A 13,823-nucleotide genomic window follows, 5' to 3' on the forward strand; every position below is an offset into this window, starting at 1 on the left:
CCAATAATTACAGCGCAGTAATGCCGGGTAGTTTTACTTTTTTATTACTTAAGTATAATAGTACGTATCCGACCGAGTGTAAGTAACGATGATAGGGTGGAACGGAAAAAATACACTCTTGTACGTTATACTGTTATTATTAAAATTATTATATTATACGCACGCGATGTTATATTATATTACTCACGACCGCGAAGTCGTCGTCGGGAAACGTTTTATGATCCGAATCCCTAATTGCGGACATTTAAATACGTAACAATACACGATTCACAATAAAACTCATCTCGTATTCGGAAAAACGGACTGAACCCGTTTTTAAATAATAATAATTATTGCGTTGTCGTCCCGGTGAAAAAAAAACAACAATTTTTTTTTTGAAAATGAAAACCGCAGACCGTGTTCGAGTTTTAATTACACGCCATCGCGATAATATGAAATAATATTATAAAACGAGATGTGAATAATATTTTGTTTAACCGAAAAGACTTCACACGCATACCCCGAGGTGGGGGGAGGGGTAGCCGCATCTACCCCTACCGCGGAAAATAAAAAAAACACTCGTAACCACCACGGCGAGAGAGGCACCACATATTATGCATATATGTATATTTATAATTACATGCCTATACACATCAGCTGACTCGTGTGTATAATAATAATATTATGGTTGATCGCTACAGTCGGTGGTTGGTCGTGTATAGTATAATATAGTAGGTAGGTATGGTATACCTACACACGAGTCACTCACGCCCGCGAAGCGTAAATTACTTTTTACGCTTCGGCTGTGCAACAATTTTATTCGTTTTTTTTTTTTTTTTTCACGCCACGTCTTTACAATTTATTATTATTATCATTATTATTACAATTTTTCTTTTCATTCCGCATGTTTTATTTCCAGGGAAATGCGGCCGAACGGCAACTTGTACTTCCCGCCGTTCCCCGAACAGTCGTACATGCCAGAAATACACGCGGCGACTTACAAGTGTGCCCTGGAAAACCCAGTGGGGAGGATCGTCTCGCGGGAGTCCAGGATTAAAGCCGGTACGGATCTGTGTAAATATTTAATTTTCGTTTCCGCGTCCCACGCCTCCGCCCACTATACATACATACCTATATATTATAATGCGCACACCAGTGGCGTTAATTATTTCGTTTTTTATTTATCCCCCACCCTTGGGAAAAGTTAAATCCAACGACCGTTCACGTTCACATTCCTATTTTAGTGCGCGTTTAATAATATTTCGACTAGAATATTATTATTGCGTCCGGAAGACGTGTACAATGCACTCGTATATATTATGCAGCATACGTGAGTTTTAGCTATGGGATTATTTTTTTGCAAAGTAAAATGTGTTCGACTTACACAGTTACACACCTACGTTTTATTCAAAAACCACGTGTTGATGAGCGATATCGATGGTTCCATAATGTGCAATACTAATTATAATTAATTGCCTACTACGTTATAGTTATTTATTTACGTTTATTCGTATACTGAATAGATTTGAATTGATCCATTCGTGTTAGAATATAATTATTAGAATTAAAATACGTGTACCTACTAAGTCTTAAAATAATTTATAATTCACATATACATATAGCAATAGTGTACATAGAATTATTTTTATTACACCACTTAATTATTGCAGTTAGATAAAAAATGTAAAAATCCAATTGGTATAATGTAGGTAGATAGCTTTTATGAATTTCATATTTCATATTTAAATAAATCTAAGGTATTTTTATAGGCATTCATTGAATCTATTAGGTCATTCGTTGCTTACATAATTAACTAATAACTATATCATTTTGTTGGATCGTAATAATTATATTAATTATTATTTTATAATTATCCAACTATTTACGTATTAATTATTATTTATTTTGATTTTATTTTGATATGGATGTGTTTTAGCTGGGGATCAATTTAAAATTTGCAAAACTTTTTTTTGTTATAATTGTTATCAATCCCTATGAATTATGATGATATTATTATTATATATATAACGCTAAAGGCAAAACAAAAAAAAATATTTTTTGAATTATTATTTCAAAATACATGTTCATGATCTAAATATCCAATATCTTTACAACAAGGGTTAGGTTGATTTTTTTAAATCTAAATTTGGCTTGCCGCTACGCAGTTAAATTTATTTATTCCATGTAATTACATTTAATTTTCATATATTTAATTTATTATCATTCATATAATTATGAAAAGAATAATTAATTAAACTTCATGGACCGAAGTTTAGTGTGTTCTTATAAACAACCCAAATATAAATCCCGGGAAAGAGTTTGGTCGGGTATACTTTTATTTTTACGGTTAACATAATACATTTTTTTCTGCTTATAAATACGTAACAAGCGAGTTTTAAAAAAACTCTTATTTGTTATTTATGTGATATTTTGTATTTTTGTGTACCTAGTAATAATGCCTTTGGTATTTGGTTATTCCGTAGAAGTTAAAAATGTGAATTGTAGTGTTTATTCGCTAAATTCAGATCATTCTATTTCCACTCATGAAATTAAATTTTAACCAAATTTTAGAAAATTGAAATCAAGTACCTAACAATCGTTTTTATATATATGTATATTATATAATATTTATTTTATAGTAATATATTAAATTACCATATAAATTTACTATTCATAATAGTCATTATTTATAAGCGCATTTCAAGACATTTCATGAGAATGCATTAAAAATATAGTATAAGAATAAACATAGGTAATATAATGTAACAATGTAATAATATTTTGAATTTTGTTAGTGATGTCAAAATCATATGAGCTATCCGTCCAAAATGCGTTTGCCCTCCAAGGAAACGTAGCTGAATTTAAATGTCAATTACCAGAGTTAACCAGTGAACACTTGGTAAAAACCTGGTTCAAAATGGAAGATTCCAGAATGGAAGTTGGGCAATCCACACCAATACATCCAGGAGGACGATACGTAATCTCATTAGACGGTACTTTACTAATTCACGATGTAGTACCTGAAGATACGTTTGATAGATATTTCTGTCAAGTTGTCAATAAATATACGGGTGATCAGCTGGTCAGTCAATCGGCTAAAATCATAGTCAAACAACCTACTGAGGACATACCGCCGATTATTAAACACCATACTGAACATATTCACGTCAAAGTCAATCAAGAAGCCGATTTGATATGTTCAGCTGAAGGATTTCCCCCACCGACGTACAGGTATATTAATCACGTTACGGTCTACGGAACAATGCACAATTGTTCTAACTTTAATTCGACTCAATACTCACTATAGATGGTTCCGCAAAAGTCAAGATAATTTACAAGAAATATCTATGGAGTCACTGACTGTTCATCCCTATCAATCATTACTACATATCATCAGAGTTCCGATGAGCGAGACTGCCATTACTTACGAATGCGTAGTTTCTAACAAACTCGGTCAAGATAAACGTCAGATTTCACTATCGGCTACCTTACCATTTGCCGTCAGTGCATATCCATTGAAGCAGGTTAGTTTTTATCAGCTGAGTTAATTGAAATCACTGTGATTGGCCCAAAAAAAACGTCTTATCCCTTCTAGGTAGTTGATTCCGGTTCGACTGCAATTTTCAACTGTACCACTCAAGGTACATCGATACAGCCATTGTTTTCGTGGCTTAAAGATGGGTCACCAATACGTGGTTTTGGTAGACACGAAATATCACAAAAAGGCAATCACTTGACAATACACAACGTGATGAAAGAAGATAAAGGAATTTATCAATGTTTAGCGAGAGATCCAGAAACCGACGAGACAGCTCAATCCAGTGTTCTCCTATCCCTCGGTGGTACGGGTTTAAAATGAAAATAATATTAAATGTCACACTTGAAACAAACCCTTTACATCATAGTTTATTTCAGCCGTATCACCTGAATTGATGGAGACTTTCCATGAACAAATTATCAGAATAAACGGTTTCTTATCTCTTAGATGTACAGCTTCTGGTAATCCTCCGCCCAGGATATATTGGTATCTCGACGGAGGGCTCATACTACCACAAGGAGATTATGTATTTGGGAGTTATATGCACGTAGATGGTAATTATTCAAACCCTTCTTATTATAATTCAAAGATACTAGCCTAATTTGTTTTTATGTATAGGAAATGTTGTTAGCTATTTAAATGTATCAGTAGCTGATGTATTGCACGGAGGTTATTATACTTGTTTGGCACGAAATATTCTAGGATTAAAATCTCATTCTGCGATGATTAAGATTTACGGTATGATTTATTATTTATATAACATGTGAAGATAATTAAATTGATAATAATAAAAATATTTTAGGTGATCCTATTGCAAGGCCACCGTCAAATCTTACAGTGCGTTCAGAAGACGATGCATATCTTCAATGTCCAGTTGCTGGTTATCCAATCATCAAGACGGCTTGGCAAAAAGATATGATAACAATTCCAAATAATAATCGACACACGTTGTTTGATAACGGAACTCTTTTTCTACGTTCCACACAAGACACCGTCGATTCTGGATTATACGTGTGCACAAAAATTAACGATAGGGGACAATCTGCGACCGGGCATCTATATTTAAGAATAATGAGTATGCTTTTCAATAGTCTTAATATGATTATTATTTTGTATACACTATTTTTTTTTTAATAGAACCACCAGTCGTAACACCATTCCAATTTACAAAAGATCTACAAGAAAGTGAACGGGCTCAAGTATCATGTACAATAAAATCAGGAGATCTTCCAATGGAATTTGTATGGCGTAAAGATAACAGGATAGTATTAACGGATAATGAAATTGAACTTCAAAATTTCAAATTTTCGAGTACTTTACTTTTTAGTAATTTGAAACCCAAACACGCTGGGATATACACTTGTATTGTAAGCAACTCGGTAGCCAGTAGTAACTATTCAGCTTTACTTAATATTAAAGGTAAGATTATACAAACTTTGTTTATGTTCTAAACCCAACTCTTGACAACTAATCTAACTAACTTATCAATAATTCTATTTTTAAAACATATTATGTATATGATTTAGTACCTCCAAAATGGATTGTTGAACCTGAAGACACAGCTGTATTAGATAATCAACTAACTATAATAAATTGCCAAGCAGAAGGATACCCAGAACCAAGAATAACATGGACTAGAGTATCTGGTTTGTTACTCCTTTATATTTTTTTGGAATATACAAATATCATCCACGATTTGTTTTTTTAATTTGTATAGATAATCAACTTTTACAATCACTCAATCATTTCTCCGAGTCAGCAATATCAATATTGGGCAATGGTTCTTTAGCTATCCGACTTACAGCTAATTCAAATGAAGATAATTATACATGTACTGCCAATAACGGAATAGGAAACCAACTAACGAAAACAGTGTCCTTAAAAGTTCACAGTAAGTCTACAAATTACCTAACTTATACCTATAAGTATAAATTATTAATGTTAACTATTTGTATTACATTTTCACAGTACCCGCTCATTTCAAAGAAAAATCTATTAATAAAAGTGGCGTGGTGGGAAGCAGAGTAGTTTTAACGTGTGAGGCAGAAGGTTCTAAGCCATTAAATATTGAATGGAGTCCCTCAGTGGAAAATATTAATACTAGAAATACGAACAAAGGGATAATATCAGAACTTTATTTAAGTTCTTTACATAGTAGCCAAACGGGGATATATACATGTATGGCAACTAACTCGTATGGCTATGATCATATGACAATCAATTTAGTAGTTAGAGGTAAGGAAGTATTTTTTAACCGTATTTCTATGGCTAAACCTTTATTGTTATTTAGAACCACCGGAATCTCCAAAGCAGTTAGATGTGGTGGACGCGGGTACTAGATGGCTGGAATTTCGATGGGATTCGGTAAAAGCGCACGTGACTCATTATGTGCTTCAGATGTGCATTAATCTTTGTTCAGATTGGTCAAATTACACTATTGGTGGAAGTTTATCATACACAAAAATATCTTATTTAAAACCCGCCACGCAGTACACGACAAGAGTTATTGCCGTAAATGATTTCGGTTCAAGCAATCCAAGCCCCAATAACACCGTCACCACTCTAGAAGATGGTAAATTACTCCGATTATCTTTCAATACACACAAGTCCTTTTTTTTACTTATAACTAATAAAAAACGAATTCTAATACTATTGTAAACTATTATTTCAGAACCGAGTGCACCTCCAAATAATGTGGAAGCCATTGATATTGATACAAATCAAGTGACAATTCGATGGAGAGTAAGTACCTATCCATTAATTGATTCGATGAACGTACATCTCGTATTCTCGTAGAAATATTACACAGAACAAAATCATATTTATGACCAACAAAATTAATATATTATTTAATACATTTTTGTTGACTAGAGGCGTAATTAGAATTTTTTAAGAAGGAGCATGGTTTTAACTATGCATATATATACTATTAGATTATTAGATTCCAATATTATAAATATAAATGACACTCGGACCTCTGGTGTACTGCAAGTTCCAGTTTCCACCTGCATGGTACACGTCTCTCATGATCCTCAAGAGGACAACTGATAATGCTCTCGATTCCAGTTTATTCTATCTCAGTTCATGATGCCACCCTGCCTTTTAGACATACAGTAACATAATAATACTCTATGATTTTGAATCATGACCACAAGATGCAAAAACAAACTATTTCACACAGAAGAAAAAAATGGAAGTTTTGCTTTAATGCTTTATGACATTTATCATTTGCGATAAATATAAATATTTTACAAAACTATAATAATTGTTATAATATTAAACCTGAAAACCATTAATGAAAATAAATATTAGGTCTTCAAATGTCAAAACTGTTCGCTGACAGTAAGTGTTGATAATCATTAATTTTCCAATTCACATATTAAAAGGAAAGTTATTTTTCATCCTATGATAAGTCCTATAATTATAATCCTATAATCTTGTAAGCCCTATAATTTAATCAACCTTAAAATATTTTTGTACGTATTATCAGTAATAACTTATACGTTTAGGCTCCTGAGCCTGGATTTATATTATTCATTTGAATATTATTTTTTAGTAGCTTATCATATTATTAAATGCTAAGTGAACACATTATAGTATTTTTCGAGAAAAATATATTAAATCTAAACACATACTTTTGCATATTCTCAAATATTTTAGTTTTAGAGCGTTTTTAAAAATGCATATTTAGTGTTATTATTTTATAACAAAATTAAACATTTTTTTTTTTAGTAACGATTGTCGATGAATGTTGAAGGAAAAAATGAAATATGTATTTAATGAAAAAACTTGTTTACGATTTTAAAAACGAAAATGTATGTGTATTGAGTATAGATTTTCCAATTTATTTTTAACGGCATGCGTGTTTCAATTTTCATTCTTTAAAACCATATTAAGTATGCTATGCTTCTAAAATATTGACTAAGGTAATTTAAGTTATTGACACATACTTTTTTATATTACATCTATTAGTAAGCAATTATAGGTATGACAATACATTTGAGTGGATATTTTAACTTTTTATTCCATATAATATATGATAATTGTTTTAAAGTATTTTTAGTAAATAATTAATTTTGAAACATAAAACGCATATCTAAAAATCAATAATTTGACGATTTTTTTCCCTAAAATATTTCTTTAAAAAAATGTGTTTATTAGCCTCCAGATAAAGACACGTGGAATGGCCAAATAACTTGCTACAAAGTATCATATGCAGATGTGAACGAAATAACAGAAGTATTCACAAAGACAACTCTCGGTTATGAACGATGTGAAATTCGAATCACCAACCTCAAACCATTTACGACTTACAGGATTGCCGTGAGAGCTTTCAACAGCGTTGGACCCGGGCCAGATTCGGATTTTATACGTATCACGACCAACGAAGGAGGTAAAACAATAACGTTTGAAATGAACTTGTCAACTGTTGGTTTGAAAACGCACGCTAATCAATTAAAAATGTTGTGTAGTGCCAGAAGAACCCCCACAAAACGTTCAGTGTTCGCCGTTGACAGCAGAGTCATTGCGAATGAGTTGGGATCCACCGCCCATGCAAAGTCATCACGGCACCATATTAGGATATAAAATACACTACAAAAAAGTGAATCCAAAATCAGGTAGAAAAGCAATAATCAAATACAAGCAACGGTGGAAATCGAAAAGTAGAGACTTTTCTAGGTTCTTTTATGTCCTCCACAAAATGGTTGAACAAATAATTGTTATATTTTACCTTATAAATATATTTCACAGAAATTATATATTACTAAACATATTTTCTTAGTGAACGTAGTAAATATTTTTTTATATTTTGATTTATGACAGAAAGAAAAAATTTCCAACTTTCCATTAACTACTTGCATAGTAATTTTGTAAACGCCAAACTAATATAGGATACCCAATTGTAAAATACATAATATTATATTTTTATAAATATATTTAAAACAAAAAATATCCAAAGTATATTTTGTTACATATTATGTTATAAAATTGTAATGATGCTCACAATCATTTTAATTTATTATCTCCTCCCAACAACCATAAATAACTGTACTTACCCGATTTCCACACACTGCAATAAACAACCGTTTAACCGGTCGTGTATTGAATGTACAGGATCGTTTGTTTTAAACGAAATGAAAAAAACGACGAATTTGGAAACGAACTTGCACGCTCTAGACAAATACACGAACTACAGCGTACGGATTTTGGCGTACACCAAAGTCGGCGAAGGGGTGCAATCAAATCCTGTTTATTGTTTAACCGAACAGGACGGTAAGTTGTCGTAATCAGCTGCAGCTGGTTACTTATTATGAGTCTTAACACATATTGTCCATTGCAGTTCCTGGGCCTCCGGACAACGTGAAAGCACTGACGGTGACGTCCAGTAGCATACTTGTGTCTTGGATGCAACCGAAACGGCCGAACGGCGTGATTATCAAGTACACGGTGTACGTAAAACACAATAAGGTATACAGTCAACAAATTGTGTGTAGGCAGGGTATAGCTAATACAAAGTATTCCGATGGTTTCCAGATCGTTGAAAAGGAAATCGTATTCGGCGACAAGAGTACGAAGATTGAGGTGAGGCGGCTCAAGGAATTTCAACGGTACGAGTTTTGGGTGACCGCTTCGACCGTGGTGGGCGAAGGGCAGCCGAGTTTTCGGGTGAACCAGAGTCCAAATTCCAGAGGTAAGGATACACTTTCGAACAGTGCACGTCGTGTACTATAATGCAGCAGACGTCTAAACGGATATTATATTGTTTTAAAACACTCCCTGTCCGCCCACAGCACCAGCCAGAGTGGCGTCGTTCGGTGAACACGTGAACACCGTCGTAGGGTCCAAGTGCACGATCGAGTGTTACAAGGTGGGCATGCCGACTCCCGTCATCGTATGGAAGTCACCCGAAAACATCGAAACCAAGTGAGTAGCAGCCTAGGCCCACGACGTTTAATTGTATACCCCGTCGATCTCTGTTGATATTTTCGGTTCAAAGGGTGTTGTCCGACGGTAGTCTATCCGTGGGCCCCGTGGTCGACAAAAAATACTCGGGCAACTACACGTGCCATGTGGAGAACATATTTGGCAGGGATCAGATTTCGTACACGGTCAACGTACTCTACCCTCCGTTGCCGCCCGAGTTCAGCGTAGACCCGGTATCGACCAGCGCCATTCGGATCCAGTGGAAGCCGGTCAAACAGGCGGACGCCGTGACCACAGCCTACGTGCTCAACTACCACACCGGCAACGAACCACAGCAAAGCGTGGACGTGGATTCCGACCGGTTTGCGTACACGGTGGAACGCCTGAAGTGCGGTACCAAATACGCGGTGACCATGCAAACCGTGAACACGGTCGGCACGAGCAACGTAGGTCCCGTCGTAGAAGTGTTTACGAAAGGTGGAGGTAAATATTATGACGACGTTTCCGATGACAGATTTTTTTTTAAATTAAATGATAACTCTGATGTTAACAAAATATAATGTCAAGTCTCGAACGTAAAACTCATACCTATTATATATTTTCACATACACCTATATTGAGCGAAAAACGGTATAGGTACTGCAAGTCGGGGAGAAGGATGACTTATAGTTTCGTATTCGATAGCCGATACAGTTCAGTGTATACACAATAATAATTTTTAGGTATATGATAGTATGAGACTCAAAATCATGTATCAGATATCAAGTTTATACGAGTTGTATTTTTAATAAAATATTAAGATAAAAAACAAATGTAGGGAAGAGTAGGGTACATATGTAATGTACAATACTCATAGGCGCCAGGTTTTGTAAATGCCAATGAGGGCCGAATTTGCTACATATTAGCCTTAACTTTTGCTCTTCAAAATAATTTAAATATGTGGTTAAAGAGTAGAGACGCGGGAAGTGGACTACTTATATCTATATTTTTAATTGTATCCTCTTAAATTTTAAATCAGGGGAACACTCTGTTGGAACACTGTTTTATAGTAATTACCCTCATGTATTTTAAATCTTTCCAAACTTTTTTTCCAATTATTAAAACCATTAACAGCGAATGTTTCTTTTGAACGTTTTTCAAAAAGTGTATTTAATGGCAAGGTAGAATTGTTATCCACTGCGCTTTTACACTCAAAACAAAATACTTTGTCCAATGTAGAGTTATAAGTTATCCAAGAATAATTATCAATCCATTTTGGTTGAAATTGTCTACCAGTGTTTTTTAACGATTGTGTCTGATTCTCAGATTCTGGCTAAAATATTATATTTAATAGTTATTAATGTTTTTTTAATTTTCCTACTTGTAGGAATACATATTGTAAAAAGTATCTATACAAAGCACAAATAAAATTAAAAAAATAAAGAACAATAATTTCTATTCAATATAGTAATTATTTTTGTAATTAATTAATAATTACTTCATTCTGTTCATTCTTATTGATGCAACCATCTTCAAGATTTCCATCTTCGTCGTCCTCATCATAATTAGTGAAAGATTTCTTACCAAAATAGTTTAATAATGAATTTTGTTTTTTCATTTTAAAACAATTTATTACAAATAAAAAAATTAAAAAACTACACACAATTTTAAACTTTGAACTGAAATTTGCAAAACAACATCATTTTGATAAAAAAAAGTCTGTATCACAAGAACTAAAAATTATGATAAACTGTAGTCAGTGCAGCCACTGTCACAATGTTACAATATTCATATCATCATTATAATATGTAATTTTATTATTAACAATGTTCTCGAATCTCGGATATATTATTCTGTAAACATGATTTGGGAAATTCAAATCTCAATCTTTTCAATGGGGGCTGCGGCCCCCGAGCCCCCATGTAGTCGGCGCCTATTGACTGTCAATACTGTCTATGTTATGATCATTATTATACTATAATGTTGACAAATACGTTTGATTAGATATACTTTCAATCAATAAAATAACATGTGTTTATAAAACCTTAACTTTTTCTACTAAATAAGTAAAAGTGGATTGAAAAGAAAAAACAAATCGTTCCCAAAATTTGATTGTGCCCCAATAAGTTTATAGGTAACCCTTAGGAGTTAGGACGAATGTAACATGATATCCGTATGTTTATACAATTTTAGGTACCTATACTTTTATAATTCAAATCTGCTTTAATATGTTATACTAAAAATAAAATGACATGCAAATAGAATAAAATAATAGTTTGGTATAAAAAAACACTACTGACCAAATTAACTGTTACTGGCTTTTATAATATACTAGCTGAACCCGTGCACTTCGTTGCCCATTAAGTGTACCAACTATATGTGACTCAACTTTGTTCAATTCGTTATTTAATATTCGGTGTATGGTTTCAAAATTAATCTTAACTTTTCCGTTGCCCGTAATAAAAATTCTGATTCGCAGCAGTACATTATCAGGTAGGCAATCTACCTGCGGTAGATCGCGGACCCCGTTCTGTATGTACGTTAGTGTATGATTTAACTCTAAAGTATCAAAGTTATACCAAGTTTGTCGTATTCTACCTATGGTGGATTGATATAATCAATTAATACAAAATCCTAACCTAACCGTACTAAAATCAGATGAATAAACGCAAACGCATACAAAAAAATTCATTCAAATCGGTCTAACCATTTAGGAGGAGCTCAGTCACAACACGCTTATTGCGCTTAGCAACACATTCTGCGAAATAATTTAATATGTTTGGTAACCAACGGCAACTGTATAAAAAATAAAATAAATTGTCGTAGGTTAAAAAAATTCCCTGTATGAGCCACCCTTTAAAATAAAAATATGGATGTGAAAAATAGTTTACATCCCTCTCTGAGACCTACTTAATATACACAACAAATTTCGTTAAAATCGGTCCAGCCGTTTCGGAGGAGTTTGGTAACTAACATTGTGACACGAGATTTTTATATATATTAGACTAGCTGATCCTGTATACTTCGTTGCCCGGCAACCAATAATAATTATTATAATAGCTTCAAAGCCCATAGCAACCATTTATAAACAAAAATGTCCATCGGAAACCTCAAAATCCCTGTTTAAGCACCTTTTTAAATTAGCCTATCTTTTGCTCAAAGGTCTAATCCATCTTTATATTATATACAAATAGCTGATCCCGTACACTTCTTTACCCATTAAAAATGCCAATTCTATAAGAATAATATGTTTTACATATTACCATGGCAACCATTTATATACGAAAAATTCTATGGAAATCTCAAAATAATATATAAATGGTTTCCATGGTAATATGGACACACAGACAGACATACATTAATCTTTATATATATAGGTGATTAAAATACATTTTTTTTAAATATTTTTCCCTGATATAACACTATTACAAAAATAAAAAAATATTTCCAGTGCCCAAAGAACCTGACAAGGACACCGTGCTGTCCGTGAACTCGACCAGCGTCACGTTAACGTTCGGTTCGTGGCCGACGCAGATGTGCAGCATACACTCGTTCACGTGCCAGTACGCGGCCAACGGTCGGGGAGGAGCGTGGGTCAAGTTTCCCCGTCAAAAGCTGATCGGCGGCGACACGTTCACGATTGGACAGCTGCAACCGGCCACCGTTTACACGGTCCGCGTGGTCGTGCACACCGAAGCCGGCGACACGTCGTGGGAGCACCGGTTTGCCACCCGCACAAAGACCGGAGGTAATAGCGACTGACTATCCTCCTCGTCCTCCTCTTTCACAGGGGTGTGATCCCCTCGTATTTCACCCATATGAAAACAAGACCCCCACCCCGCCCCAATTTATTTTCACCTGAGAAAACATACGAATTCCGCCATTCCGTACAAAATTCTTGCACACGCCACTTGGTGGCGACGAGTTAAAACCAACACATCCAATTCTATAGAATACCTATAATATTACTACATGTAGGACGTAGGTACATCGGAAACGTAGTCGTTGAACATTATGCGACCAGTTAGTGCCAATTTCCCAAGTGCCGATCGTTGTTCCAAGCGAGTATTTCGACAGGCAATACAACCACGTGCCACGTGCATGATAATTGTGTGTTATTAGGACATTGCCTCGCGACAAATGATTGGGAAGACTGTATAGTTACCACTCGGCCCAATGTCATCAACGATAACAATACTATAATATTATGATTTATGACACATTGATAGGTAGGTACACAACGATAAAAAGTAAATCGTTTATTATTTTTTACACCTATCAACAAATTGTATTTTATTTCAACTTTTAACTTTTCAAGTGTTGATTTTAATATTTTAAGTTACTATAGTAGGTACTTAATATATTTTGAGTAAAATCAGTTTATAGTTCATACTTATTGTCT

General features: G+C 34.0%; 1 protein-coding gene across 1 annotated transcript in view; it reads left to right on the forward strand.

Annotated features, from left to right (window-relative positions):
- Positions 1-865: 865 nt before the first annotated feature.
- Positions 866-13,823, forward strand: part of LOC100169160 (Down syndrome cell adhesion molecule-like protein Dscam2) — a 22,383-nt gene continuing 9,425 nt past the window's right edge. Inside the window, exons 1-21 of the mRNA XM_001951649.5 lie at positions 866-1,041; positions 2,775-3,210; positions 3,287-3,503; positions 3,575-3,821; positions 3,895-4,071; positions 4,136-4,255; positions 4,320-4,592; positions 4,655-4,936; positions 5,044-5,163; positions 5,235-5,408; positions 5,486-5,752; positions 5,808-6,089; positions 6,189-6,259; positions 7,679-7,910; positions 7,990-8,136; positions 8,633-8,791; positions 8,859-8,986; positions 9,053-9,209; positions 9,310-9,442; positions 9,516-9,925; positions 12,873-13,169. Coding sequence (XP_001951684.4) covers positions 903-1,041; positions 2,775-3,210; positions 3,287-3,503; positions 3,575-3,821; positions 3,895-4,071; positions 4,136-4,255; positions 4,320-4,592; positions 4,655-4,936; positions 5,044-5,163; positions 5,235-5,408; positions 5,486-5,752; positions 5,808-6,089; positions 6,189-6,259; positions 7,679-7,910; positions 7,990-8,136; positions 8,633-8,791; positions 8,859-8,986; positions 9,053-9,209; positions 9,310-9,442; positions 9,516-9,925; positions 12,873-13,169 — 4,468 coding nt within the window. The 5' untranslated portion in view covers positions 866-902. The remainder of the gene's footprint in view (positions 1,042-2,774; positions 3,211-3,286; positions 3,504-3,574; positions 3,822-3,894; positions 4,072-4,135; positions 4,256-4,319; positions 4,593-4,654; positions 4,937-5,043; positions 5,164-5,234; positions 5,409-5,485; positions 5,753-5,807; positions 6,090-6,188; positions 6,260-7,678; positions 7,911-7,989; positions 8,137-8,632; positions 8,792-8,858; positions 8,987-9,052; positions 9,210-9,309; positions 9,443-9,515; positions 9,926-12,872; positions 13,170-13,823) is intronic.

This window comes from Acyrthosiphon pisum, chromosome A1, assembly GCF_005508785.2.
Source record: "Acyrthosiphon pisum isolate AL4f chromosome A1, pea_aphid_22Mar2018_4r6ur, whole genome shotgun sequence".
In the NCBI taxonomy this organism is placed as follows: domain Eukaryota; kingdom Metazoa; phylum Arthropoda; class Insecta; order Hemiptera; family Aphididae; genus Acyrthosiphon; species Acyrthosiphon pisum.